The 27,963-nt window shown below is 36.8% G+C and overlaps 1 protein-coding gene across 7 annotated transcripts in view; it reads left to right on the top strand.

Annotated features, from left to right (window-relative positions):
- The window catches only part of rapgef4a (Rap guanine nucleotide exchange factor 4a), a 71,028-nt gene that overhangs the window by 18,297 nt on the left and 24,768 nt on the right, over positions 1-27,963 (top strand). For 4 of the 7 annotated variants that reach the window (XM_088605282.1, XM_088605281.1, XM_088605283.1 and 1 more), the window contains 8 exons: positions 15,816-15,888; positions 18,608-18,672; positions 23,716-23,822; positions 24,803-24,924; positions 25,640-25,823; positions 26,882-26,966; positions 27,068-27,128; positions 27,797-27,873. In XM_088605282.1, coding sequence (XP_088461408.1) covers positions 15,816-15,888; positions 18,608-18,672; positions 23,716-23,822; positions 24,803-24,924; positions 25,640-25,823; positions 26,882-26,966; positions 27,068-27,128; positions 27,797-27,873 — 774 coding nt within the window. Of the gene's footprint in view, positions 1-7,526; positions 7,648-15,815; positions 15,889-18,607; positions 18,673-23,715; positions 23,823-24,802; positions 24,925-25,639; positions 25,824-26,881; positions 26,967-27,067; positions 27,129-27,796; positions 27,874-27,963 lie in introns of all 7 variants that reach the window. The other 3 variants (XM_088605287.1, XM_088605286.1, XM_088605284.1) reach the window with 2 other exon arrangements.

Genomic DNA, 27,963 nt, shown 5'->3' with positions numbered 1-27,963 from the left:
GCAAAACTTTTTTTTCAGTATTTAAACCACGTTCTGCTGATTGACTCTGTAATTCACACATCTGAACTCTTGTAGTAATTTTATGGATGGCAGAAGCAGTGCCCGCAGGAAACAAAAAATCAATGTAACCATGTTTTTTTTTTTGTATCCTGCAGGGGATCAGTTGAAATGACTTTGAAATTGTGTTTAGAGCGTAACTGAACTGAATGCTCCAACTGTTTCTACATTAATATAATTAACAAAAACATGTAATGTGACTTCAAACTATATTTTTAAAGCCAGTAAAATTCAAAAGATGTAAACAAGCATGTGAATGTACAGTGTAATGTAATTTAAATGGGAATCTACCATCTACATCCAGTTACAAAAATATGAATGTGGAAGCAATTGCATCTTGAAATATGTATTTGAAAATATAGATAAATCTTTATGAGACCTACAAGTATGGATAAAATCTTCATGCTACAGTTTGTCTGCACGGGAAGTGTTAAATGTCGATTAAATTGGACGATCTTCATGTAATCAAAGCAGTGTGTCTGTCTGGTGGGTTGGGCCAGTTTTTGGACAAGTCCTATAAACTTCATGTTTGTCACGTACATGAGCATTTCTCACATTTAAACATTGTGAACTGCTCAGGAAGCAAGTATAAATAATACTGTTTTAGTCAATGGGAGTGTTGTCAAAATGCACAGGATTGATGCTGTATACTGTATACAGTACAGGAGGTACGTTTCATCTAAAAATGTCAGTTTAAATTCGGTGTGTTCATTTTCATGTGTATACTTTTGGCATATCAGTTTGAAGATTTGTTCACATGATCATTCTCCAAAAATGTTGAATTCAAAATAGGTACAGAATTTGGAGAATTGCTGGTCAGCTGGCCTTGTTTTAGAAGAGGCTGCTTGTGTACGTTTTCTCTTGTTCTGTATCTTATTCTCCGTTACGGTCAAACTACATGAAGAATGCAGCAATCCGTACAGTTTGACAAATAACAGCCCATTGTTAATTGTGCTCGTTCTCTTCTATCTTCAGGATGCACCATGGAGAATTCCTCACTGACAGATCTATCACATCTACATTAGTGTACCTTAAAGTAATTGCTTTCTTTTACGGACCTACTAACTCATCAAAGCTGTTTTTTATGTTTAATCCCCCTACCAAAGTTATTGCATACCCCAGATAGATGTCAGATAATAGATACTTTAAATGGTATAATGTACAAAAGAGGACATTTTAGTAACGGGCAATTTACATCATAATTTGCAAGAGCAATTTGGCTATGTGAATACAGCTGAAGAGAAAATACTTTATACAAAGACTAAGATGTTGCATTCATGCTACGTTTCGGTTCCTGTTGGTTTGGGATGTTTTATAATACAGCTCAAAAATAATAGATGATTTCCATAATTTTAGTAAACAGTAAGTGCACCCATTGCACAAACTGGATGGATTGACCATTGATTTGCTGAAGCACAAACAGCAAAAGTGCAGTTTTTAAAGTGTGCCCTAATTCATACCCATTTGTATTTTTTCAGTAAAAAATATACAGTATTGTGATTTATATCAACATAATATATTTTAATGGTGCTGCTGTATATCACATCAGTGTTGGTACACTGTATAGCTCTTCCCCAATTCAGCATTTTGTGTTACGAATTTAGGTAAAACAGCCAGCTGTTTATAGAAGTCAAGATGCAGACCTAGAATCTCTGTGACAGACATGTACTTTACATGCATGCAGCTCATTCATTTAGATCTCAAGCCCTCCAGCATGTGACTGTCTAGATCTGTAATTGTTCACACTGAGGGATTTAGAACTATTTTGGTCAAAATCGTACTATATGAAAAATAAGCTTCTATTTTTATAGTTTTTATTTTCAAGGCTATACTGTCTCGGGCAAATGATCAACATACATTTTTCATGTAGGTGAGAATGTAGGAAACATAGGCTTTTTGGATGACAGTGGACAGGCATCTGATTGTATGGTGGGCAAAGGCATTACAGAGAACAGTTCCTTCTGTTTTACAAACTCTTATAGGCTGTTTTTTTCACGTGTCAGAAGCGTATGCTGACTCACAGCTTTGTGAAGTCAGTTATCAGGACTGTCCGAGATCGCTGTAATGAGGAAAGCTTGTGAAAGATCTCTGCTGAGTTGCAACCTGTAAAAGGCAAGTGCAATAGAAAATTGCAACAAATGTCTTTAATTTGCAATGCATTATTTACATGAATGTTGTCCCTTTTCAAAATTTTCAAATTCTTTGTTTCTTATAGTTTAAAGCGCAGAATCGATGCTGTATATAGACTTTCCCCTGTTTGCAGTGGCGCAGTGATTAACATTGCTGCCCTGCAGTGCCTGGGTTCCATTCCACACCTGGGGTGCGATCTGTGTGGAGTTTGTATGTTCTCCCTGCGTTTGTGTAGATGCTCTGGTTTCCTTCCACATTCCTACACATACTCTCAGGTTAATTCATTCTGTAAATTGGCCCTGGTGTTCGTGTCTGTGTCTGTGTGTGCCCTGCAGTGGACTGGCATCCTAACCAGGCTGTATCCTGCCTTGCGCCCGTTGCTTGTCAGGTTGGGCTCTGGCTCCCCTGTGACCCTGTACTAGATACTGTATAGTGGTTTAGAAAATGGTTGGATGGACATCAATAATAATAATAATAATAACCACCACCAATGTGTAGCATCCACCTGGATGATGCGACAGCAGCCATAGTGTGCCAGAACGCTAATAGTGATTATGGACTGATTCCAGTGTAGCAATATCTTTATTTGTAACATGATGACTAACATTTTAAACAATAATCATAATGAGGTCATATTAGTGCTTTATATCTGTATAATTATCCACATAAAATCCTTCATTTTCTTTTTCTCATTGACCTCAGCTTAGATCATTGAGTGAGGGAACAGTCAAGAGGCAGGCTGATAAGCCTTTTGTGAAAAAAACTGCTTGAGCTAACATACTTATTTTTTTCTAGGCCATTTATCAATTATTTAGAGAACAAAAACAATGTCAGGACTAATTTGAAATCAACACATTTTCTGTTTGTTTTAGCTCTTTGCTTTGTGGCTGTTTAACAACTATTATTTTGCTCCAAGATCAAACATATAACTGCACTGTATGTGAACATGAAATGCACACGCTGAAATGTTAAGCACAATAACAGGATTTTCAGTGAATCATCCCGAATCCTGATCTAAGAAGGAGGAATATGGCAATGAGAATGTCTTCAAAGATGCACTGGATGAATCTGTCCTTTCAGGGGAAACTGAGAGCTGGATTTGAGGATATTAACATACCTAAACTCATTAAAGTGTGAAAATCCATTATTCACTGAGTGCACTTGATAGTCAAAGTGTGTTTTTCAAGAACCGTGCATTCTCAAATCCATTTTTAGCTGGAAAAAGTAAAGTAATGAGGGAAACAATCCGCAGGGTTTAAAAGCAGCAAGTCTGCTCACTGGGAGTAGAGCAGTGGACTCATTTAGTTTCATGTTGTGCCTTTTTCTCTCTGGATTTCCTAAAACAGATGTTGTTTTTCATCAGAAACTTTTCACATATGAATATTTAAAATATACACTGTTAATATGTGTGATTATAGGTCCTTTGGATATGGCCTGATTGGAAATTATTGGAGTAATAAATTACTATTGTAGCTACCGAATGAATGAGATGGGCCAGTTTACCTCCTCTCACTTTTAACTTCCTAATATTTGCAGCTATGTAAAAAATGCGATTATTGTGCTCGACCCAGTATTCAGCAAGTATCAACTCCTCAAATCTGACTGCACTTCTAAGATATTTAAAACCAAACACTTTAGTGATCTTTCCTTTTCATGATTTCCTTCTAAAATAATGTAAGCAAATGGAGTTTTCCTTTTAAAGAAAAAACCCCAAAAAGATTAAAAAGCCCCTTGTATTCATGTAAACATCTCTGTAAAACTGAATTGAAAAGTAAACTAATGGATATGTTACTGATTGGATGATTTTTTATATTTCTGTTTTGCTCCTTTTTTGTCGTCCTGTTTTCTTGTATACTATACATAGCAAGAAGGAACAAATAAAGGTTTATTCCAGCTGATAAGAGAAAAGAAGAAACACAGCCTTTTGGCTGTGGAACCTTCTTCAAGTGTGAAGAAGGCTAAAGAAAGTTCAACAGCTGAAACGTTGTGTTTCTTCTCTTCTCTTTTTCAGCTGGAATAAACCTTTACTTGTTCTTTTGCAGCCTATGCATGCTGTCGCAGCTACCTGCTTGACCTTTTACATATCATGAATCTTCATATTGAATCCTGCCCAAGTTGGCCTTAAAATGAAAGTCAAAACCCTGAACTTTGGCCTTAAAGTCTCCATCTTGGTAGAGTCGGGTGGGGAGTGACATCACGTGCTGCCCTTGAGCGAAGCAAACATTCAGAAGAGCCAGACGGTTTTTACTGTAAGCAGGAAAACTGATTAACAGGAAGTAGCACGGACAGAGAAAGGCCCCAAGGAAACTGGCCAGTCTTGTCCAGACTGAACTCCAGTCGTCTTCCGAGAAAGCAAGATATACAGTATACAGTGCATATACATGATAATTAAAGATAACAATATTATTTATGACTTGTTTTTTGTTTTTGTTTTACCATTTAGCCTTGTGGACTAAAATATTATTGTGTTAAATGTAAGGTGGATTGTAATTTGAACGAGATTACACTCAGTTTGCTTTTGATGCACTGTGCATATACAGTAGGTACGTAATCCATTGTCTATACATTAAAAGAGGTCAGAACTTACATCGTTTTTTCAATAATAAATAGTTCTCTGAAAACTGGCCCTGGCGTCAGTGTGTTTGTGTCTGTTCGTCTGCCCTGTGATGGACTGTTGTCTAGTCCGAGGTGGATCCTGCCTTGTACCTGTTGTTTGCCAGGATAGACACCGGCTCCCCAGTGACACTGTATTGGAAGAAGCAGTGAGAAAATAGATGGATGGATTAGGTCTTAATGAACTTGTCACCAAGAAGTCTGCTGTGAGTAAGTTTGGAAATGAACTACAGTATGTGTTTTGTTGGCAATGTAGAACTTTCGTATAAATGCTATTTCTTTTTGTTAACAGCTAAAGAAGATGGAAGTTATACCGTACAAAAGATTTGTGAAATCTATCCTGACAAATATAATTTATGTCCAAAGTATAAGCTCTGGTGGAGGTAGCACAGTGGTCCAGGTGTTAGCATTGCTGACTCGCAGTAGTGGGGCCGGGGTTCAATTCTGACCTGGGGTGCTATCTGTGTGAAGCCTGTGTTTGTGTGGTGCCCTGGTTTCCTCCCACAGTCCAAAAACAAACTGGTAGCTGGATGGATGAGCTCTGGACTACTTTGAAGAGACGTGACATATAATTGCTTTTGAAAACAGTCTATTGTCAGTTGCTTGCTTTGTCTTATCTGCCAGGCAGCTAAAATGACTCCTAGGGAAACCTAGAGTACAGCATTTTGCGGCTTCCACAAACAAAATAGAACTAGGCTGAGAGCAAGGCTGTAAGATAATAAGGTTGTCATTTCAAAAATAAAACTTGCTAATAAATGGACCATTTTATTGTCACAGATATTGAGGGTCATTATAAAGGTGTGTTCTCCTTGGTAAATGTAAATACAGTATAGCAATGAGATTTCCAAATTTATATTAGAATATTAGATAATTAAAATAATTATATAAGTAGACATGAAGAGTTTTTCTACATAATAATTTGGCCTTTGTTTTAAATCAAGAGGTCTCGTGTGTTGTGGTTTTATGTGTTTTTAGGTTATTTGCTTCAACAGAAGTCATACAGTATGTCTTCAGGATATGTTTATTTCTCTGAAAGAGTGCTTCTGCTAGAACTCTACAAATGCAGAACAGTGGTAAAAACCTTACAAAGCAGAGCATTCAAATCTAGATATACTGGTCTGCTCTGCACGAAACAACACACAACTTGCAAATCACCATACAATATTTGTTTCTATAGCCTACTACTACAAAAAGGGAATTAATTCATTCATAACACGATGGATTAAGGTAGTAGAATGATTTGCAAATTAGATACATATTCCAATGAAACAGACACTTGTAAAGTACATTTGTAAAGCACATTTGGCAGCAGAAGTTAGTGGATTTTGTTTTTTGTAAGTGGCACAAAACACATATACAGTACGTATATATATGGAAAGATTTTACATAATTGTTGTGATTCTTTTACTACACATGCAAAATGATTTTCAGTTGTTTTGATTTTCAAAAATAGTTAGTAAATTCCCTTCCATGAGGCACTTCAGCAAGAGAAGACTATGATTTCAAGATAGAGTGTCTTTCTCATTATTTAAATTGCAATGTTTTTTGCGGTCTGTGTCCTTTTCTTGCCTTTGTGAAGGGTTTATAGAGGTCCCGACAGCCTGAGCCTGTCAGCAAAAGAGGTCTTTGTGAACATGATTACATAAATGTTCAACCAACAGACATTCCACCACCTGATTCCCTACAGTCATACTTGCTCACTGGAGAAAGTGCCTCTTCAGACTTTAATGCATCTGGTTCAATGTTTTTATCAGCTTAAGGCAGTCCTCAAAAAAATATTTTTTCCTTGAAAGCCAGTGCTGCATAGAATTGATAACGTGAAAAGAGGACAAGGAATTCTGCAATATTGTTTTGCTTTGAGGTTGTCATCTACAATCTGTGGTAAAGTTCATCTTGATTTAGATGTTGTGAGGTGTCTGATTGATGCCGGAACAGGAACAAGGTAATTATCATTAATGAGCAATAACGTGGGGTGAGTGCTTAGTTTAACCAGCAGTACTATTTCAGATTAAGTTAGGATCAATTTTAAAACCACAGAAAGAGGCCCTGGGAATATCCTAGATGCATTTACAAAGCACACTGTGTGATAATTCAATAAATTTTGTGAAGCAGTGAAGTGCCGAAAATTAGGCCTACCCTAACCAGAGAAAGGCATGTTCATGTCGTCTTCTGGGAGTTAAACTGTATTTAACTGTTTAATAGAGCACTGTATGTCTCTATTTGTCAGAGACAATGTCCTTGAAAGATTGTTTCTATATATTAGATGTAATTCTGTGGAGATACCGGACGCCCTCTTCCAACTATTGCAGTGCAGTGTTGAATGTGGGTTTACACAGGCTGGTGGCCATTTCGAGTGTGCATCTGTGCGCGCAGTGTAAGTACCATTTAACAGTTTAAATTATTGATGGAGCTCCGTGCAGCAGTTGCCTGGCAGGACCGCCAGCAGCTCTGGCGCGTCTCTCTTCCACCCCGCCAGCGAGGTGCTGGGGAGAAGCAGCACTCGGCAGTGCGCAATGATTGGAATGCGGTCATCGCCTAGCAACTGCGAGGTGGGCTCTGGCTCCCCTGGACCGCTGGGCTGGGTTGGTGTGAATCCGATGGTCAGCTTAGCAGTGGGGGGCCCGGGGAGGCGAATGGGAGTCTGCTGGGGAGAGCACTGTCGAACCCAGGCTGTGGCTTTTACGTCTGGAGCGAGAGAAATTGATGGGCTGTGCCGTCCCTCTTAGGACGGAGGCATGAGGCACGTGCCTGGAGTGTGAACGCTCTGCACAAAGATTAGAGCCCGGAGAAAGCTGAACTTGACCCAGGACGGCTCTCACACATGGGTCTGTGAGGTAACTTTTCTGGGTGAGTCCGGCTTTTTCCTTCTTTTCTTTGAACAATGTAAGAGGTGTGTGCCCTCAGTGGTTTTCAGTGTGTGTTTTTTAACCTGCTTGGAATGTGATATTTGCTTATTATCTCACGTTATTTATTTAGGATTGTGTTTAAATGCTGTGGGCGGTATTTTGTGTTGGTTTTCTCACAGCACACTTAGAATTAAAGGTATGCAGAGCTGGTTGAATGCTTTCAGTATCAGATAATTTGTGCATTCACACAATATATATACAGTATCTCCCTGCCTTCATTGCCACCACTCTGAATATATTTATATACTGTATAAACAGATTGTTCTTTTAAGAGGGTAAATAGTGAAATAAAGAACTGTGAATAAAGGTTATCTTTTTGTTATTATAAAAATATGATGAACTGTTTTGTTAGAAGTATTTCATTCTGTGTTATACTATAGAATAACAGCAATATCTGTGAAAATACTCCCAGATTTACCACACAATTAAATATTTGGACCTAATATGTAAAGAACAATAATTCTTTATTTGCTCAAATAACATGAAATGTTTTATTCTTTTGAAGAATAAGAGTCCTTTTTCTAAACCGCTAAAGTGAAGATGAGAGAGTGGTTTGGTTCTCCCACAATCGGAGAACTTGATAAAAAAGACACAAACCTCTTATTTCTTATTATTTCTGTAAAAGCGATAGAAGTTGTTTGTACCTATTTGCTATTTTACTTACAGTAGATCACTTACACGCTTTATGGTGTGTATAATGTGGAAAGGGAGAGCTGAAAATTAGCAGGTGTCCTCTGGTCAGCTGACCATGGAGATGAGTCTGGCTGCTCATGAACCCAGAGGGGCTAAGTTCCTAGGTCATCACTCACACCTAGCTCGGCCTTCACTTCTGGGCTAGTGTCGAATAGACGTTGGTGCCTTTACTAGGCACTCCACCACAATGTAAGGAAACTAGACTCCAAGCACAGTTGGGTCTTTAAGGGATTGCACCAGTGCATCTGAAGCCTTTTTAATATAGATTCCAACATTTTACAACGATCTACAGTAAATGTGTGATCTACAGTAAATTGACTGCCATGACAACATTACTATTTTTGTTAACTCTTTTGTGAGATACTTATTAGATTCAAAAAACACTAATGTTTACAATATGTACATTTACTACAGATGTTTGTTTACACATTTTGGAAGCAGCCTTGTATTACGCATGCTTACATGCTACTTTATTTTACAGCTTCCATGAGCTTTACCAATCAGCTGCCCTGTTTTTGTTGCACTTAATTTTACTTTCTGTGCTTTTTGCACTGGTATATCACGGCACATTTAAATGAAAGAGGGGCAAGAGATGGCTGTCAAAATGTGATTAATCTCAAAGGAAACACTGGGGGATATTCTTTATAGACCTTGCAGAGTCAGTCAAACAGGCCTCATCACAGTGAGTGTCCCAGACAGTAGCATTTCTCTCTGTGCTCTTGAGAAAGTGGAAACCTTAACATTTATTAATTGAAACCTCTTTAATAAAAGTTGACCTCTTATGTGGGTTTGCGGTGACTGCATTTGACAGTATATTCAGGATTTTAAATGCTGACAATTTGTGGTTAGATTGCAAGACCAAGGGATAACATATCTTTCTCATTGTTTTCTCTAGCTACGCAATATATTATTCAAATTCATTTTCTCTGTGCTGAATCTTTTTGGATACACAGTATAATACAATTCAAGACATTAAAAATGCAACAAACCAATATTGGTAACATATGGTGAATTTTTAATGGCTCTCAGTATATGTAGAAAACAATGCAAAATACCATTTGTACGTTTTAGTTAAGAAAATATCTGTTATTTGAAGACAAGCAAAGCTGTAACTGCTCATCAAAATGATAATATTGTACTTATCATTATGTATATTAGCTATCATCATATTGAAAATCAATCATCCTTGTTAGAATATCTACAGTAGTTGTGCCTGTCAGCATTAATTTTTGACTTGCAAACATCACATTAGGTTCTTGTGACTTTCGTCAGAATGAACCTTCAAAGAGAGCTGCAAACTATGTTCCCTTTTCAAATCTTAAATCCTCAGAAGTGTTCTCCCCTTTTTATATGAGATCATGCTATTTTATGCTTTTTGCCAAGCAGAACAAAATCCACTCAACAATGCCTTAAACCATAACCTTCTAATACTACATGATGATGTTATATAGTATTAAGAGCAAAACATTTCATTATCCCCACTCACTGCCACAGTGATGTTTGTTTAAATATTTATTTCCGACAAAATCATTAAGCATTTGCTTGGGTGATGCATTGCTCTGAGTACTTCTTATAAGTATTATGATCTTAAGGACTTAACAACATTAGATACATCAATCCAAGACTTTTTAATGTGACTAAGCTGGTATTAGCACAGAATTTCTGGAGGCTGCAGCCTGGATATGCACATTAAAGTGAGCGTGATGATTGCAGGCAACCAGTGTTCTCTCTCTAGTGACGTGAATTATATACAGTACACAAAGAAGTCATTTGCAATACCAGCAGATAATTTTGTTTTACTTAAACAGATAAAGTAAATAATAAATATTGTTATGGTACGAAAAGGCGAGGTATTTAAAAAAAAATTCTGGTTTTTATTTATCACTAGTTATAGATATAAAGAGGATCCATATTGGAGAAGGGAAGTAGGATGTAAAAGAAGGAATATTTTCTTACATTTTGAGACACCTTCCACCAATAAACTTTAGGTAAAATTGGTAATGTACAGTATATAACACTATGATTCAAATTGAGATGAACATGACAAAAATAAATGCACTAATATTCTTTCAGACTGAACTGAGTCCTGTGCTTGCAACTAGACAGTCTAAAAGGATGAAGCATCTGATCAGAATCTGAGCACTTAAAAATAGAAAGCTGCAGTCATAGAGGTGATATCTGATTATGCAGTGCATTACCCTAAATTGGGGGATCGCTGATACAAATGACTTATGAGCCTGCCTTTTGACTCATGCTGTTTTAAAAATCCAATCTAATTTACTGTAATTATTGGTCTACAGTAGAATTCTCTCGAGATGTTGTTAGTGCTGCTGCTATACAGCCATGGTATAATGATGAAGACATTTCGATGATTCAGTCTAAGTGTTTGTTCCCTTTGGGAGAGCTTACAGGAATGCTGATGGCTTGTCATATTTGATTCTGGTTCCAGCAAACACTACAGTTCTTTACAAGGTTAGATCGTTGATTTGTTATCTAGTGCCCACAGATGTCTCATGAGCAGCATTTGAATTAAGTTCAAGGTGGTTGTGAGAGTGTGCATGGATGTTATTAAAAATAATTAGGAACCCTTTTGGAACAGCCTTATTTTTGAGAGTATAGTGCTATTAAGAACAACTACCTCTGTAGCAGAGCATGAACACACTTAAAAATATATTTGAATTAAATGTGTCACATATCACTTGAATTTGATCGATTAAAATATTATTATTTAGACATTATAAGAACCCAATTTTGCAACTTATTTCCAGCTAACAGTTATGGGCCTCTGTAGTTTTTATACTGTGATTATGAGGTAGAATATTAAATACACATACAGTATGCTTAATCTGAAGGAGCAGAACACTTTGGTGAGAAGATACTAATGGATTCAGTTATTGTGAAGTGTTAATTTCAGTTCTAGAATTGGGTTTGAGTGAATTAAAGACTAATTACTGAGGCGACGTGATGGAGCCTAGCTTGGTTGGAGAATTTTGAAAAGAGACACCAGGAAATAATTGTCCAATAAGTGACATTTACAGATCATGATTAATCTTCTGGTGGCAATTGTGCACAATTTCTTGTATTTGTGACTAAAACACAATTATTGTGCAGAAAATAGCCCGAGTGATATAGTCTTGTCATTTGCTTTCATCTGTATGGTAAAATATATAGATATTTTTTTTACCATAGCTACAGTACCAGAAGTACTGTAAGCACTAATACAATATGTTCATGTTTACATTTCATTTAGTCATTTAGCAGAAATAACCCTTTTTTCATTATCCCGTTTGAACATTTTGAATGTCACCTCAACAGCAGTGGTTTTCTATTTTAATTTCCAGGGAGCAGTTCTAATACTGCAGAGAATCTGGGGTCAGTCAGTGAAGAGAAGGGCTGTCTTAATTGAGTGCTTTCATGCACCTGCCACAAACCTAATAAACTCCTATTGGAGCAGCCTTTACTACTGTGATTTAGATAACACATCCCATGGGGTATCCGCCTGCCTGTAAATCCACTATTTAAATTATCCAGTCAATGGCTTTTATTGACATCTTCACAAGCTTTAGTGGCACACTTGCAGACTCTAGCTGCTCTTACACAGCTGGGCTTTGAGCAAGTATTTCTAAAGTTTTTAAGTGGAAACTTTTTTAAGATGCAAGCTGAGATGACTTCAGTTGTTACACAGTTGTTCTCCCGAGGTTCGTCGTGTATTAATCTGCATGGTCCATTTTAATGCTGAATATTTCAACTGAAAAAAAAAAGATCCAAATTTAAGGTTAGATACATTTCCCGTTTGGCACAGTGGCATAGTGGTTAGCATCGCTAACTTTAATGTCTTGTTTTTATGTGATATTTAGAAAGAAGGTTTTGTGTGAGTTAATTTTATTTTATTATTCCAATGTTATCAATATGTAATTTAATATGTGGAACCCATCTTTGTTGTTTTTATCTACATTTGCAGCTAAAGCAAGTGCATTAGCAACTGGGCTTTTTAAATATGTTACTTAATTGAAAGAGAAGGCTGTTTAGCTTTAAGGGTAGTGAATGTGATTAGCAAGCTGCAGTAGGTAGAATTTAATTTTGTTATCCAACCTTTGACAACAAATTGCCATCTGGTAACAGATTGCTCTGTGGTTAGTGCTTTTATGAGGTCCACACTGTAGTGCTGACTATAGATTCCTGTTTGTATTTGATTACAGGACTCTGGGAAGATGAAAAGCAAAGGCATGTACTGTATTTCATATCACAGGGTCTAAACAGCACAGCTCTGTGAGCTGGAAAATGTCTACCTTAACATGTTATCCAGAATACAGAAAGCAGAACAGCAGGTGCAGTTGCTTTTGCTTTTCTTTTTGAGGGCCAACAGGCACGGAATGGAAATATTTGGAAAAAAAAATAGATTCTGAAGGAACCAGCTGGGCAATGCGTTGTGAACTCTTGAATCATGGGATATGAGTGAATTTTGGTGGAAGCAAACAATCTGTTTCTGTTCTTGTCAGATCTGGTGCAGTTTCTCTGATCCTGCATCGATCAAATCATTATTTGTGAATGACAGGAAGAAAGCTAGCATTTTATTGAATATAATGTAGCCTGGCTCCTCGTTTCCATTTTAATCACTTTCATATCAAAAGTATGAGTAAAATCTAAATAGAAATTCAAACATTCTTTGCTCTACATTAATTTGCACAGTCCAGATAGTCCACCTGCGATTCTTCATTGCAGATAATTGCATTCCAGGGATGAGAATGCCATGTTCAAAATGTGAATGGACAGGAGATGAAAGCCATATCAAAGCACGCTCAACAAAAAGACAGAACATTAGTGTTCCAGAGATCTAAACCTACAACACATTTCACTCATTTATGGCTCTGTGCCTTCTTTGCATGATAAATGTGTTTAATTGTGTTGAATGTAGAAAGGTAATTTATGGCATTTCTTTCTAGGACTGTCTGTACTTTGATTGTATTTTTTTTAAATCAAACAGTTTTAGTAATTACATTTTCAAATTACATCTTTAACTGGGATTCATCCATAATTGAAAATTAACATATATAAAATTAATAAAAGACGGAGTTTAACCTGTTACCTTACGCAGTGCACCTTGCTTTTAACTATGAAAGGTTACAAATTGATGCAGTTTTTTGTTCTTGTTTGTGCAAAGCAGTATGAGAACTTCCCTGTCTGTATTGGTCTTAGAGGTGTAATCTTGTGTAATCCCTACAATCCACAGAGATAAGAAACTCTAGATTTAAAACACTTGAGCAAATCAGGATGAATTTAACTATGTGAGTTCCACATTACAGCCTGGTGATCTGGTCGTTTTTCTGTCATTCTTAAGAACTATTTTGTTTGACTTACAAATATTTAAAACACTACCATTTTTATTTAAAAGAAAGACCAGTTCATAACGTTATAACACCCATTAGTCCATGTTCATACTTGATTCTAAATGCTCTTGTATCTGAAATTTGCAGATAACTTTTGTCATAAGGTCTAAATTTTATTTTAATTCAGTAAGTAATCTAAGTAGTAAAGGTATGTAGAAATTGTATCACAGATGTGCATTATTTTAAAACCTTCAACAGAGTTATCTTAGTTATCAGGTCTTTACTGCACTGGATATCAATACTGCATTGCAGAGTACCTGAATAAAAATCATAAAAGCAGGACAACATGGCTAATATCATCAGCCATTAAAGCTTTACCTGATCAAAAACCCATTATACAGGAAGATTGTTTTATTCATTAGATCTTTCTAAGCATTTAAAGTATGTTATGTACTGTAAATAAGAAACACAGGTGTCTTAAAAAGGATGGAAAATTGTGTCTGTGAAAGTTGCTGCCCCGAACCCTAGTGCAACAGTAGTTATTCAACTTGTTTTAAAATCACGAGAATATGAAGTGTCTGGCTGAAATGTCCGTATCAGAGTCGCAATTCTTTTTAGATTCTGAAAATGGATTTTCCTAGGCTGCTTAAAGTTCATGATTCCCTGACGACTTTATGCGCAAAATGTTTGACTCCGGAGGTTTTGCAAAGGCTTCCTGATATCCATGCCAGAGTTCTGGCTGGGCTACCCTTGGCATCTGATATGAACCTGGGAGATTTTTACCTGTGTGGATAATACCTGAAAGATCAACTGCAGTTACTCCAGGCTAATGTACAATCCTGGAGATCTGTGAACTAGAAATGTATTCATTTCATCTGTCATACGTACTTCTGAGTGTATAGTGGAATTGTTTGTAGAATGGGATTGAGCATAGGGAGGAACATGTTCTAAATAAAATCACTGGATGTTTTTAATTTACATTCTGTGACATTTGAATTTATCAGACAATTCAAAATTATTATGAAGTGGTCAGTTATTCCCCTTCAGCAACCAACCTACAGTATAGATGGTAAATACTGTATGTTTAATCCATCTTGGGTGCTCATGAGTCCTGAAGCTGACCTGTGTATTCTGTAAGTTTTCAAATTATGGCTGTTTTTGCACATTTGCAGAACTTTGGATTTTTAAATGCAGTTTTATGAAGATGGTTCAGAAGAGACTTTGAACATTTTGTGGTAAGAGCCATAAGGATGCATAAGAGCCATAAGGATGCAGATCAATATCATTCAGTGCTAACTTCTCGTTAGGGTAATTAAGTTTGAACCAATCCTTGAAACTGAAAAGGACCTTGACAGATGTGTAAATGCCGTTCAGTACAAAAACTGGAAAAACAGCAGGAATTTCAGCACTTAACTCATATCAACTGAATTAAATATCATTTAATGCAAATTATGGGATTACTTAAATGACAGTTTATATTAACTATATTAACACTCTTTAGTAGACAAACATGCTCTGAAAATTATTTTCTGAAATTAATGTACTTCATCTGATATTTACTTGAAATGTTGTGATGCCTGTGCTTTGAGCTCTAGTTTACAGAAAGGCTTAATATTCCAACAAAGTGTTAAATGAGTTGGATTATAGATAACCTAATCTATGTGAAATATCAAGGTCAGAACAATAGTTTAAATTTTTTTCTTCCCACAAGGAGCAGGGTGACATTCTGAAGCCGTTTGAAGTAGAATCTAAATTATATTCCAGTTATAAAGCTTTATAGTGCCAGCTGTGAAAATCAGCTGCATAAATACATAACACTGGATTGTCATTTTAATAGAGAGACAGGGAAAGAAGCCGCTAAAACAGGAGTGTTTTAAATTGCATGGCTTCAATGAAATAATCTGAAAATTAAAACCATTCAGATTTGCCCACAGAAAAACATGCGCTCTTGAAATAGCAGATGGTAATTTACTGTTACAGTAAAACAACACAGGATTTAGAGCCAGACTCCTTAGCAAGTGCAGACGTGAAAAGAGGCTGCTGAAAATATGTTCTTTTTAAAATGAATATCTGTTCTTCATTTTTTTAGAAATATCGACAGTATATGGCTGGACTGCTGGCCCCTCCCTATGGTGTTATGGAAACAGGGCCCAGCAGTGACAGTGAGTATTGCCTTTCTTCTGGCTATAGCTGAAGTTGGATCTAATGTGAGGATATTACTGAAATCTTTATTTTTGGAAGTGGCGAAAATGCTGACAGAGTACCTTCAAAATCTCTCAGTACCTTCCACTATGCACTAGCAGAACACACTGTGAGATGACATTCCTACTGCTTACAGAGAAGCTGAATAATGATGGCTAAAAATAGGCTTTTTTACTTGAAGCAACCTGATCCTTACAGATTTATTCTGAAATTAAAAATAAAAGAGTACACTGCTCTTCATATAGTATTAATGTTAAAGGGGAAACTGCTGTCCCAATTTCTCAGACTGGTAATTGAATCTCGTTAACAGGATAAATTCATTGACCTTGTAGAAGAACAAAAGATCAATTTCAAATTAAGCACAGAATCGGAAACTTTGTGAAAGTACTGGATATTTGCCATGTTGTTGCAAACTGCTGGTCTCGACAGTTTGCAGGAGTTGCAAGATGATGCGGCCCTTCCTGCTCACTAGACACTGTAGTGACTAGTGTAATGAGAAGCATGAACGGATAAGTACAGGTTGTGCAGCAGACATTTCATGGCAGAAGCATTCCAAAGTGATCTGCATGCAGAGTCAACAAGTAGTATTTGTAGGCAAAACTGACCAGTTTTGTCTGGGAATGTCTTGAAATTGAGAGCAATATATTTGGATTGAATTTGGATTAAAAGAGATTTATTCACAACTATGTAATAAGGCCGCAACACGTCACCGGAAGTTTTGTTGCCTCGTTCTGAATCACCCAAAGTGGCACTGCACATACCTGGGAATTCAGTCTATTTGTTATGGAAATCAAAAGTTTTACAAGTAACAAGTTAGATTTCACTTTTATTGTGGTTTGAAAGGCACTCATCAGTGCTATTTCTTTCTAACCCCAAAATCTTAAAATAACGTTGCTGCTCCCCTGTAATGTGTTGTTATCTTCACTTTCAATAGCATGATATTTTGTTGAAATTCGTAACTGTCACTGTACACTCCTGTTTGTTAATATTGAGAACAGGTCTAAGTTAATTTCTTTAACAGTGTAATTGGATCATGCTGAATTCTTTTGCACGCCAGTCTCTTTCTTTATTATATCTCCCTGTGTATTGCATTCCTTATCAGTGCAGAGTTTGTCATTTTTAATTACCTTCGCCTGAACCCGCAATACAATGCTTTGTACTGCAAAAACTGGTCATACTACAGTGGTTAAAGAGACTGCAGCCCTTACGGATTTGTGGTATAGCATGTGGGAAACAAGAACAAATCAAAACACATTCATGGTAAAACCACAGGAAAACTCTGAAAAACTATGCCAACTCACTGTGGTAATGCATCTTTCATAAGGCAGCAATAGAAGTTGCACTGGGCTTCTGGCAAAATATAACATACAAGGGAGCTCACAATCAAATAAACTCTTACTGTTATGCAGTTTAGATTAAAGGGTTGTGAACAAGAGAAGTTTTAACAGTACCTCTGTTGAAGCAGCTAGCAATATTTAATATACTGTACAAATGTGACTAGGCCGAGCACAGGTGGAGGTTTTGATGTTATTTAATGTGTTCATACTGTATTCCTGAAAAATTTGATTTTCTTTCCTTTGAACTGAATTATAACGTGTTTGAAATAATAATTGTACTCAAAAAAGAGCAGTTTTTTTTGCCTCGACTATTACTATATTTTGAATGTGAGATACCTCAAAAAATACATTACAAATGTCCCGATTCTAATTGAAAGTAAAACAAAACTATTCTGATTAAGACATGCAGGAGAAATCATCCATCCGTGTACAAACTAATTGGCAATCTGCATCACACAAGGACTCTTATATAAGTCTTAATGAAATATGCGAAATGCTTGGGTCAGCTGTAATACATTGTTATGTACTGTTTTCATTTTGTGTTCTCAAGAGATGTTTTGTTGATGCCTACATCAGCACTAGTGATCTGAAATTTGTGGGTGTTGATGACACGTTCGTTGTGCTATATGTTATTATGTTGATATTATATATTACATAATATAATATTAAAACAAAATTACTGACTAATTTATTACTGTTTATGGCTAATCATCAAACTGAAAAGTCTGCCACTTTCTACAATGATCAAAGCAATTATCTCCACATCATAATTATCATTACAGATTTCATATTTTACAAACACAATGAAGTGATGAATTTATAACAGTATGATGGATGGTGGTTTCTTATTAAATTTGACAATTCATATACTCATTTCTTCATTTCCTAATAATGGCTTCTTCTTACAGTAACATTTCCAGCGTATAAATCAGGTCTTATATATATAATATAAATAAATATAAAGCTTTTAATATTTGCAGTAGAATAGCAGGGAGTATGAAGGGAGTTTTAGCACTTGTCAGTATGGCCCTGTATTCTTATAATGATGAAGAGACTTGCACTAAAGACAAAATGCCATCACAGACTTTTGAATTTGCAAGTCAGTGTTCAGTAGACGGTTAAAATTTGAAAGAACTCTCTCCCCTCCACCCTCGCTCCCCTGAAAAACAAACCTGTTTTTTCCCCACTTACTCAAATTTATTTAAATATAGCCCTTATTCTGATATGAAATACTCTGAATGCCACATAGTCCTCATGCTTAAAAGATGGATAGAAGAAGCCAAAACTGAAACTTCCTTCGCTACGGGTACGATTCTTGAGAATCTTTTGTCTTTATTTTTAGGAATGCCGGACAAGGACAACATGACTAATAATGCCTTAGGATCCATCTCTAAAAATCTGAATAAGGTAGGTATACCTCTTTAAATTAATAATGTCATCTTCATAAAAATAACCCATGGCTATTAACAACAGTGCAGCAATATGACCTAACAAATATTAAGTGCAAAGTGATGTACTGGACAGGGTTCCATTTTCCTTGAACACCTCCTGGAGATTAAGCTTGTGTAATCAGAGAGAATCTTCTTCAGGCATGCCGCAGAGTTAATGTAAGTTGATTAACTAAAAGGCGAAGGTGCATTTACAGTGGTTTATTCTTGAGAATATCAGGAAAATGCATTTGCACTTTTTATATAAAGGCCCCTTGAGAATCTGATAATTTTTTTAAATAACAGATACTTCAGAACAGTAAATGGTCCTCTCACAAGAAGTCACACCGAACGTTTTAAACCTAAGGGCTGAAATATTTAACATACTGGGATTAAACAGCATAAATTGTAAAAAAAACTTTATTTATTTAACCAGTTTTCAGTTTGAATTCTGGTATCTCCCAGGCAAGAGGAACCGAAACAGACTGAATTGAATTGAAAATGGATCATTCCCAGACCTGCTTCGTTTAATTTCTCCATTACATTCCAGGTTTTTCTCTCACTGCTCTTTTTCCATGATTTAACGTGTAAATTCATAAGTTGTGCTGTCAGCGACTTTGGCAAAACAACCTTGGAACTGAAGTTGATTTCCTGTGCATCCGCCCCTGAATGGGTTTACTGGGGAGGTTTTAAGATGTTGCCGTCTCATTACAGATCTTCACAATGAGAAATACGTGAGGCACAATTATTTACCTACTTTGCTTACGTGTGGACCAATGTGTCAGCATCCACTTCAGTCTCTTGGTTCCTAGAAAAAAAACGGAAAGCGGGGTTTGTTTAAAATTTCTAAATTTAAACAGAGACAGCAGTAGACATTCCATTTCGGTGTACGTAGACATTTATAGTAATTCCTGCCCCACCTCTCATTATAGACAGTTTGGAGATTTCCTTACCCGTTTACATAGATAAGAAGTCACCTTTTGCATGAGAATTTTAGAAATGACCTTTTCACAATATTTGGATTTGCGTGTTGTTTTGAAAAGAGCTACAGTATGGGCCAAGCAAGTGCCTTGTCAAAACACCACATTCTCTAAAAATAACCACAATAGTTCGTTTGGTGCTGTTTTCATGACCTAAGAAAGTATTCTTTCTGTCTTAATTTAGCATTGCAAACATTGAAGCTCCTTCTGGATGTTTTGTTTGTGGCAAGTACAATGAGCTATAAATGTGGCTCACACATTTGAAGCAGTAAAGTGCTGAAATAATTTAATCCAAGATGAGGATCTTACTGTATGTCTAGTGTTCAGTGAACATGTTCTAAAGTTGTAATTTCATATGCAGTATGTAAAGAGTAAAATGCTGCATCAGATATATAAAAATAAATACATTTTAAAATCTTGATTAAATTATGGAATCACTTTCTTGTGTTTCAAATATGTTTTGTGTAAACTGGGCCACAGTTTACACAAGGAAACGTGTCAGTTTTCCTTGACTTGCACCTTCATCAGCCACCAGAAATGGTCACAGATCAATTACAGTGGTGATTGATTGATGTGTTTTTTTTAAATATTTAATAATGATCTTTTAATAGTTGCACGATGCATTGGTGGTGGGGAGTGTGTAATACATTGTTAAGTGCACAGGAAAAGACTCACCAGCTGTTGACAATTTCTGTTTGTGAAAACCTTATGCAGAAACAGGACAAAAGAGATCCTTCACAGAATTGTCCGTCCGACAGTACGATGATTTATAGCTTGTAAGCAGCACATTGCATTTATTATATAGTGCTCAGTTAGCTTTTCTGAATCAATGACTCAGAGCCTTCATGTTTTTTTGTTTCTTTTAATAAACCCAGTTCAATGTACAGTATGTGTATTATAACAAGGAAGGACAAGAAATAGTAAGGAGTCTTTTAGCTTCAACAATGGATTTTTGCTCCTTTCCTGACTAGTGTTTTTGATTCAGACAAGGAGGACCTTATTAACTAATTAATCTCAGACATGGAGGACCTTCTGTTTTTATTTTAGCTTAGCATTACAGTTCCTTATACAGTATAAAAAAGTAATAATAATAGTTGCTTCACAATCTAGTTCATACAAAACTTAGGTGTTTTAAAATCTTCGGTTTCATAATGTTGACATTTTCTTAAAAAAATAATAAGTGACTTTTGCTGTAGAATATTTATTGTTTTAAATTAATAAATTTAAAAGACTCTGTTTCATAGTGCTTATGATGAAAACAAAATTTTAAGTTGTATTTTCCCAACATTATCGCTGTCCTCAGTGCTGTTAGGGCATGATCCAGAGGTAAAATTATAATATTTGAAGTTGACATTGTGACTTATCTCACTGAAAAATAAAGATACTCTCATAAAGCTTAATTTGGACCCACCTATTCCATTTTCCATTTCTCCTACAGCTTAACACAAAATGGGTAAGCTTATGTCACCTTTGAAACTACTAATAATTGTTTCACTTCAGTATTCCTAGAGAGAACTTAGGTATGTGAAAGGAAAGAAGTAACCCACAAGGTTGTCAGTAAAACAGATAGAAAACAATGTCTGAACAAGGAACTCGCTCCTCTCTCACCTTCTGAATATTAAAAATTTTGTCTTGACATCAGACATGCACACAATTACAAAATGTATTCAGTGGGAATGTATGAACAGGTTTGAAACTGTGGAGGCAGTGCAGTAATGGATTAGAAATAAGGTATTATTAGAACCAATTGCCCTTTCTCTTCCTTTCATCTCATAACCTTTCCCATGTGCAGGTATTGTTCCTATCACATAATAGGGCATTATAATTTTTCCGCACATTAAAATGTGACATCATTTACCTTTCAGCCTGTTTCCAGCCTGCTGTGTGCGATGGCTAATCTAGTATGAAATAATTTATTCTCACTCAAATGATAAGAGTGATGTGCTCACGGTTTTGCTGTATTTCTCCTTTCAAATAATATTTTGTTCCGGAAACATATGGACAACACAAGAATGACGCCGCTTGTTTTAATTTCTTTGATTTTAAAGGTCTTTTCCCTTTAAACTTATCTTAATTTACATTTAACACACAGAATGTGCTCATCACGTGTTCATTTTATCCTCCTGAGCAGATAATTTCTCTTTTTGATTACTCTTCTTACTTCTCAGATGTTCATCTTTCTGTGTTGTTTTCAAGGCCTCTAGTGAGACCTTTAAGCCTCTACTGAGGTGACTAAACTTAATGAAATGAAAAAAAAATGAAAAATGAGCTTTGGTCTAATGCCAACCTTAAAGAAGGACGCATTTCAAGGTTGTGCAAAACTGCAGTCATCTCTAAAATGCTGTGCTTTGGTCATTCTGCACCAGTACACTTTACAAAGGCTAAACCGCAGTGCTTGCTGAATAAGTGACTACTTGTGACTAAGGAACATCATTATTAAATCAGGTATGAATTAGGGTATGGGGAGATACCATTATTTTACAAGAAATAAAATAAAATCTCCAGGTACAGTAGCATGTGTTCCCCTGTGGCTCAATAAAATCATCACAGAGAGTGGAAGCACAAGATGTCTGGATGTTTTAGTTGCTTCAGCTGACAAGAGTTTTGAAACAGCATCTGTTAGTCATGGTTCAGTGACTGGTCATGGCTACAATCAGGTCGAACTGATATGCTGTGAATTTCACATCTTTCGTCGGATTTGTCTGCGCTGTTCAATTCATATGGAACAGTTTACGTATGAGCTGCGCCACAGATCTAAGCCTAAACCACTCTTGTTTAAGGTATTGAGATTCAGTTTTTCCATGATGTTTCCCTGGAAACCCCACTTCACACTTCAGGCTGGGCTGATGGTTGACATTTGTGTACAGTATTGTATGTGGAATCAACAATGATCTGGAAACGCAAATGCATGGTTAATTGCAAAATCTATCAACAAGGAAAAACTAAGAGTAGCGGTGCACTTAATTGAGTCTTGTTGAAAAAGGCTATTAATGCAATTGCAGGAAATGTGAAAGACACATATCTTTGTGTCTGACGTCATTAAGACCACAAGGGAAGGATAGTGTCTCAGGATATTTGCAGAACACAAGTCCTAGGCTAAAAAAACACCTTAGATGAATGGTAAAAGTTTAAAAGGAGGATGGGTGTGGTTTCAACACTTAATGTAGGCTTTGAGCATACAGTATACTGAAACACTTTGTAAGCTAGGTTGAACACAACTACTGTACAGTATGTTTTGTACCTGTGATTGTTATTCTAAGTTTTTGCGTTTTGTTACTTCTTATCCTGAAAATAGAAACTAATTAATGAGCTTTTGCTCCTGTGCTAGTCAACCCTATCACTTTTCGTCACTTTCATCCACAACTGTAGTACAGAACAGATAGTGAATTTAAGCTGTTTTCTTGGTCAGAAGAACTTTTTAGTGTCATTAAAGATTTTATAATATAGACAAGGTTTCTAGCTTTTAAATTTTAATTTGTTTGAAAAACCTTTTTTCTCCAGAAGGAAAATCTACAACATCATACTGTAAAATTAATAAATGTACCCCAAGTAGTACATTGTAAACAGTCATCTCTGCCAAATAATTTTTAAAATATTGACAACACTGATAAAAATATAAGCATGTCACATTTTATTTTATTTCAAATATCATTTGTACAGTCTTGACTGTACAGTCAAGTTAAAGCAATAATAAACATGAACAATTATGAACAAAGAACCACTACTGGTGTTTTAAGGAAATTGCGGACCAATTCGTGCTAGTCTCACATTGTGATCTTGTTTTTAAATGTAAGCAATTTTAAATTATGATGTTTCTTTGTGTTTCAGTTTGTGTTCATAATTTACTTTTCAGACACCACTCACTGAATGTCAAGTCAAACTTTGCCCTAAAACCATTATGCAGATTTCGGGAGCTTCATATGAAAAGCAGCTATTTTTTATGTGCGGCACTTCTTAAAAATGGAAATTTTCAGCTTCAGGGATCCTGAACACAAGCAGATACAAAGTCAGACTTCACATTTCCCATGTTTTTGTCGTTTTAGGTTCCATCTGAAAAGATCCTGAGGGCTGGAAAAATTTTACGGAACTCCATCCTTTCTCGAGCTCCCCCTATGATCAGAGATAGAAAGTATCATCTGAAGACATACAGGTTTGCATTACCAAAATATTGCATCGTTTGTTTCATTTACTAAGAAAGCTTCATAAATTAAAATGATTGAATTCAATGCTGTATTCAAGGACCTTTTGAGTTTTTGTCCCCAAACACAATACAACTGTTAACCAAAACATTTAATTTTGACTATTGTAGTTCGTTCTTTGAATTCTACTTGAGTTAGTAACACAGTAAATGAGGTAGTGATACCTGATACAAGTAAAAAAGAAAATTATCATCTTCAACACAATGTGTATTATTTTTAAGACTTTAATTTCTAAAAAAAATCAGGTACAAGTAAATAATAATTATGCTGCTGCTTTAATAATCTATGGAACTTGATTCCATAGAGTGTTAGAAAAAATATCCTGCATTATATAATGTGCCCACATCTGTGTCATATAACACTGCCTAAAGGGCCCTGATCCGTAAACGTTTGCAGCTTTGCACAAAGAAGGTTCAGATGCTCTGAACTAGAAGGGAGCAGTCCTTAGCATTCACATTTCAGCTGCAGTATTGCACACAGTGTAGGCATTTACGTATAGTGCCGAGATCTAAAGATCTAGGTTTTCAGTTTTCAAGTTAATAAGGAGGTGTTCTCATTTACTCTGGTTTTTAGTGCCCTTAATACAGGCTACACGCTGATCACTCTATGTGTTTGAGCCTACGGACAGCATCACCTTTGCAGCAATCCTCTAAAGAAACAACAGTGTGGAGTAGGGTTAGGGCCCTGTACTTGTGGAAGGTCACAGGTTCAGATTCCTGTTTGGGGCACTGCTGTAAGCAAGGGCTACTTTGCTCAGACTGCTTTCAAACAATGCCCGGGTGTATCTGCATACCTGCTGTCTGATAGATGGCATGGACGTTCTCTGCCTACTGTATGTTGCCTGAATTGGCACTTTCTGAAGGCAGCTCTCTTGATGAGCCTGGGGTGGGAACCAACTAAGCCTGTGCTGTATGCTGCTTGCCTCTTACAGGCAGTGCTGTGTGGGGACCGAGCTGGTGGACTGGCTGATGCAGCAGAGCCCCTGTGTCCACTCTCGCACCCAGGCTGTGGGCATGTGGCAGGTGCTGTTGGAGGAGGGAGTTCTAAACCACGGTAATAGAGCTTCACTCGGGACAGAACGTCGTCTTCCCTCCATAACGTTCTGGGCCTAAAGGAATTTGTACTTGCTGTAACTGCACTGCATTGCTCTTTCAGTCAGAAGGGAGTGGGCAATAAAAAATTGTTTCATTAAAGAAAAAAGATTGACATTGATGTGATCTGCATCAACCTGCTTTAAAAAGAGTTGGACCTTTTCAGAAACGTACCCAAGAGGATATTGATTTCATTTCCAGAACATTCTACATGGGAGTTGTTTGTACACATTAATGAGACATTCATCAGCATTCTTTATATTTAGGATTATCAGATATAATCATCATGATTAGGCAAGAGTATCTTTTCAAATCGATTCTATTGGGGAAAAAGAAGTTAGTTGAAGGATAAAGGAAATTTTATATTAACAGAAGGGAGTGACTTATGTTGACAGTTGGAAACTGGAAAAGGGGATCCCACTTGCACTTTTTAAATACAGAACTCTCACATATTTTATTTTGCAATATAGATGTACCCATTGCAGGGTGTGAGATTTGTTTGAGCAAGATTGTGTTGCTTTAGAGCCAAATTTTCCTTTATGTCAACCATTCACGATATCTCACTAGGAAGGGAGGTGATCATGTAAAATCACACTGTGGAGCCGATTCAGAACATGCTCATCAGAAGATGCTGTGATCACGGGTACCGTAATGTGATAGGGCTTTTCACCCTGCAGTGGATCAGGAACACAACTTCCAGGATAAGTACCTGTTCTACCGCTTCCTGGACGACGAGCGTGAGGATGCCCCCCTACTGAGCGAGGAGGAGAAGAAGGAGAGTGAAGAGGAGCTGCAGGACACCCTGCTTCTCCTCTCCCAGACGGGCCCCGATGCTCACATGAGGATGATACTGAGGAAGCCGTGAGTCCTGTGTTTGATCCTGGGCTCCATGTGCGCGGGGAGTCGGCTGATACTATAGCACTCCCTTTGACTGAAGCTATTTCCAGGAACAAGTAGCTCACGCAGGTTAATTCCTCAGGGAACACGGAAGTGAAGCTCACCAAGGAGACCCAATACTGAGCACTGAGGTTACTGCGAGTAGCCCTAAAGTATCCTGAAGCTGGGAGGTATGGTGGTGAACGGGAAAGCTGATTGGGTAATTAGCCCTCAGGTCTACGCCTTCTCAAATTGACAGATTGGAGACTTGTCTCGGGATGCGGGAGGCCGATGCAGTAACTTTGACTCTCAAGTGCATTCACATCCTCCACTTCAAGAGACCAACCTTTTGACTTAGTGACTTTGAAGCTTGGGCTGAGCCACTCAAGATGTGGAGATATCCATCCATGTCTGCTACATTAACAGCTAAAAAGAGGGCAGTCATACATGTTATATTCACTCCAAATATCATGATTGTGCTATTGGTGACATTATCATTGATTTCTAAAGACTTGTCCTTCACATAAAGTGATTTTAGAGCCATCAAGAAATATTTTCTTGAGCTGGAGCCCATGTCTTTATTGACACTTGTGGTTGTATCCTTGGGGTAGCATCAAAGAATCAAGTAAAGCTTTATTCCATGCTGAAAAAAGAAGAAAAGAAACAATGTTTCGGCTGTGGAGCCTTCTTTTGGGTTTCACCGAAGAAGGCTCCATAGCCGAAACATTGTGTTTCTTTTCTTCTCTTTTCAGCATGGAATAAACCTTTACTTGATCCTTTGCAGCCGACACATGCTGACGTACTGTAGATACCTGCTTGAACTATCAAAGAGTCACCCATGTTTCTGTGTTCCTTAGGTTTTCCACAAATAAGTCCATTACTTTATCACCACACACTGGCTATTTTAAAGACCATTAATTGTGGCTTACATTTAATAAACCCTATTTGACCATTTTAAGAGTTATATAGTTTCTGTAAACAAATTAAAAATCTTTATTGAAAAATTTAATCTTAAAATACTGCCTTTTTGTTCTCATTCACAGGCCAGGCCAAAGAACAGTAGATGATTTAGAAATTATATATGAAGAGCTTTTACATATAAAGGCCTTATCTCATCTTTCCACAACGGTAAGCCCATATTCAGTTACATTTAATACATGTAAATTGCCCTAGTATGATTTTTCAGTCCAGTTCTGTGCTCAGATAATTTTCCTCTTTGCTCCTGGTAGGTAAAGAGGGAGTTAGCAGGGGTGCTGATCTTTGAATCGCATGCGAAGGCAGGAACAGTATGTAAGTAAATCCCTCCAATTTGTTCACCAATTTCTTTCTGAGACGGACTATTTTTGCAATAGGTCACAAGTCTTTCATGTATGCTCATTTTGCAGGAACATTCCTCGTAATTTTTTAGCACTTATTATGACGTCTTCTGTTACCTGCTTTGTTTAAAATTTTAAATATCTGTTTCTCATTACATTCTCCCTGTCATTTTCTGCAAGTTTGTATTCTTTCCTCAAAATGTTGAGGCAAACACTGAAATGTTTTAACACTGATCGCTGCATAAACGATGCAAGTATTGTACCATACGTGATGCCACACTTCAAAGTGGAGTTGTTGGCGTTAAATGGTTTTTGTCTTTAAAATGTTTAGGTGATTTAATTAACAGGAATGCAAGACCGAATTTCAGCACATTATGTCATTATGTCTTTAAAACCTGTGGGTCCATAAGGATCAGCATATCATGTTGTGGGACCTCTGTAGCACATGAGCTGCATATGTGTACTATACAATAACACACACTAATTACCTTAATTTGCTATGCTGCTGTGATAGAATACTGCTCCTGTGTTTTTTTTCATAGCTCGTTTGTCTCGGCAGTTCAAGACCAGGGTGTGTACGGGCTTTCTTGACCACTGGTTTATTGGTTTTATTTAGTTTATGCTCCTGTGTTTCATTTTCAGTGTTTAACCAGGGAGAAGAAGGGACATCCTGGTATATCATTCTGAAGGGATCTGTCAATGTAGTAATTTATGGCAAGGTAAGGACTTCTCAAATGTTTAATTCCTTTTAGCTGGTTCTGATGAATCAGGTTAACATAATTCTACCCTTAAGTGTAGCATCTCCTCAT

The sequence above is a fragment of the Lepisosteus platostomus genome, chromosome 14 (genome assembly GCF_059453375.1).
Source record: "Lepisosteus platostomus isolate fLepPlt1 chromosome 14, fLepPlt1.hap1, whole genome shotgun sequence".
NCBI classification, from domain to species: Eukaryota; Metazoa; Chordata; class Actinopteri; order Semionotiformes; family Lepisosteidae; genus Lepisosteus; species Lepisosteus platostomus.
Note: the sequence above shows the minus strand (reverse complement) of the source record. Positions and strands in the feature narration are given on the sequence as shown.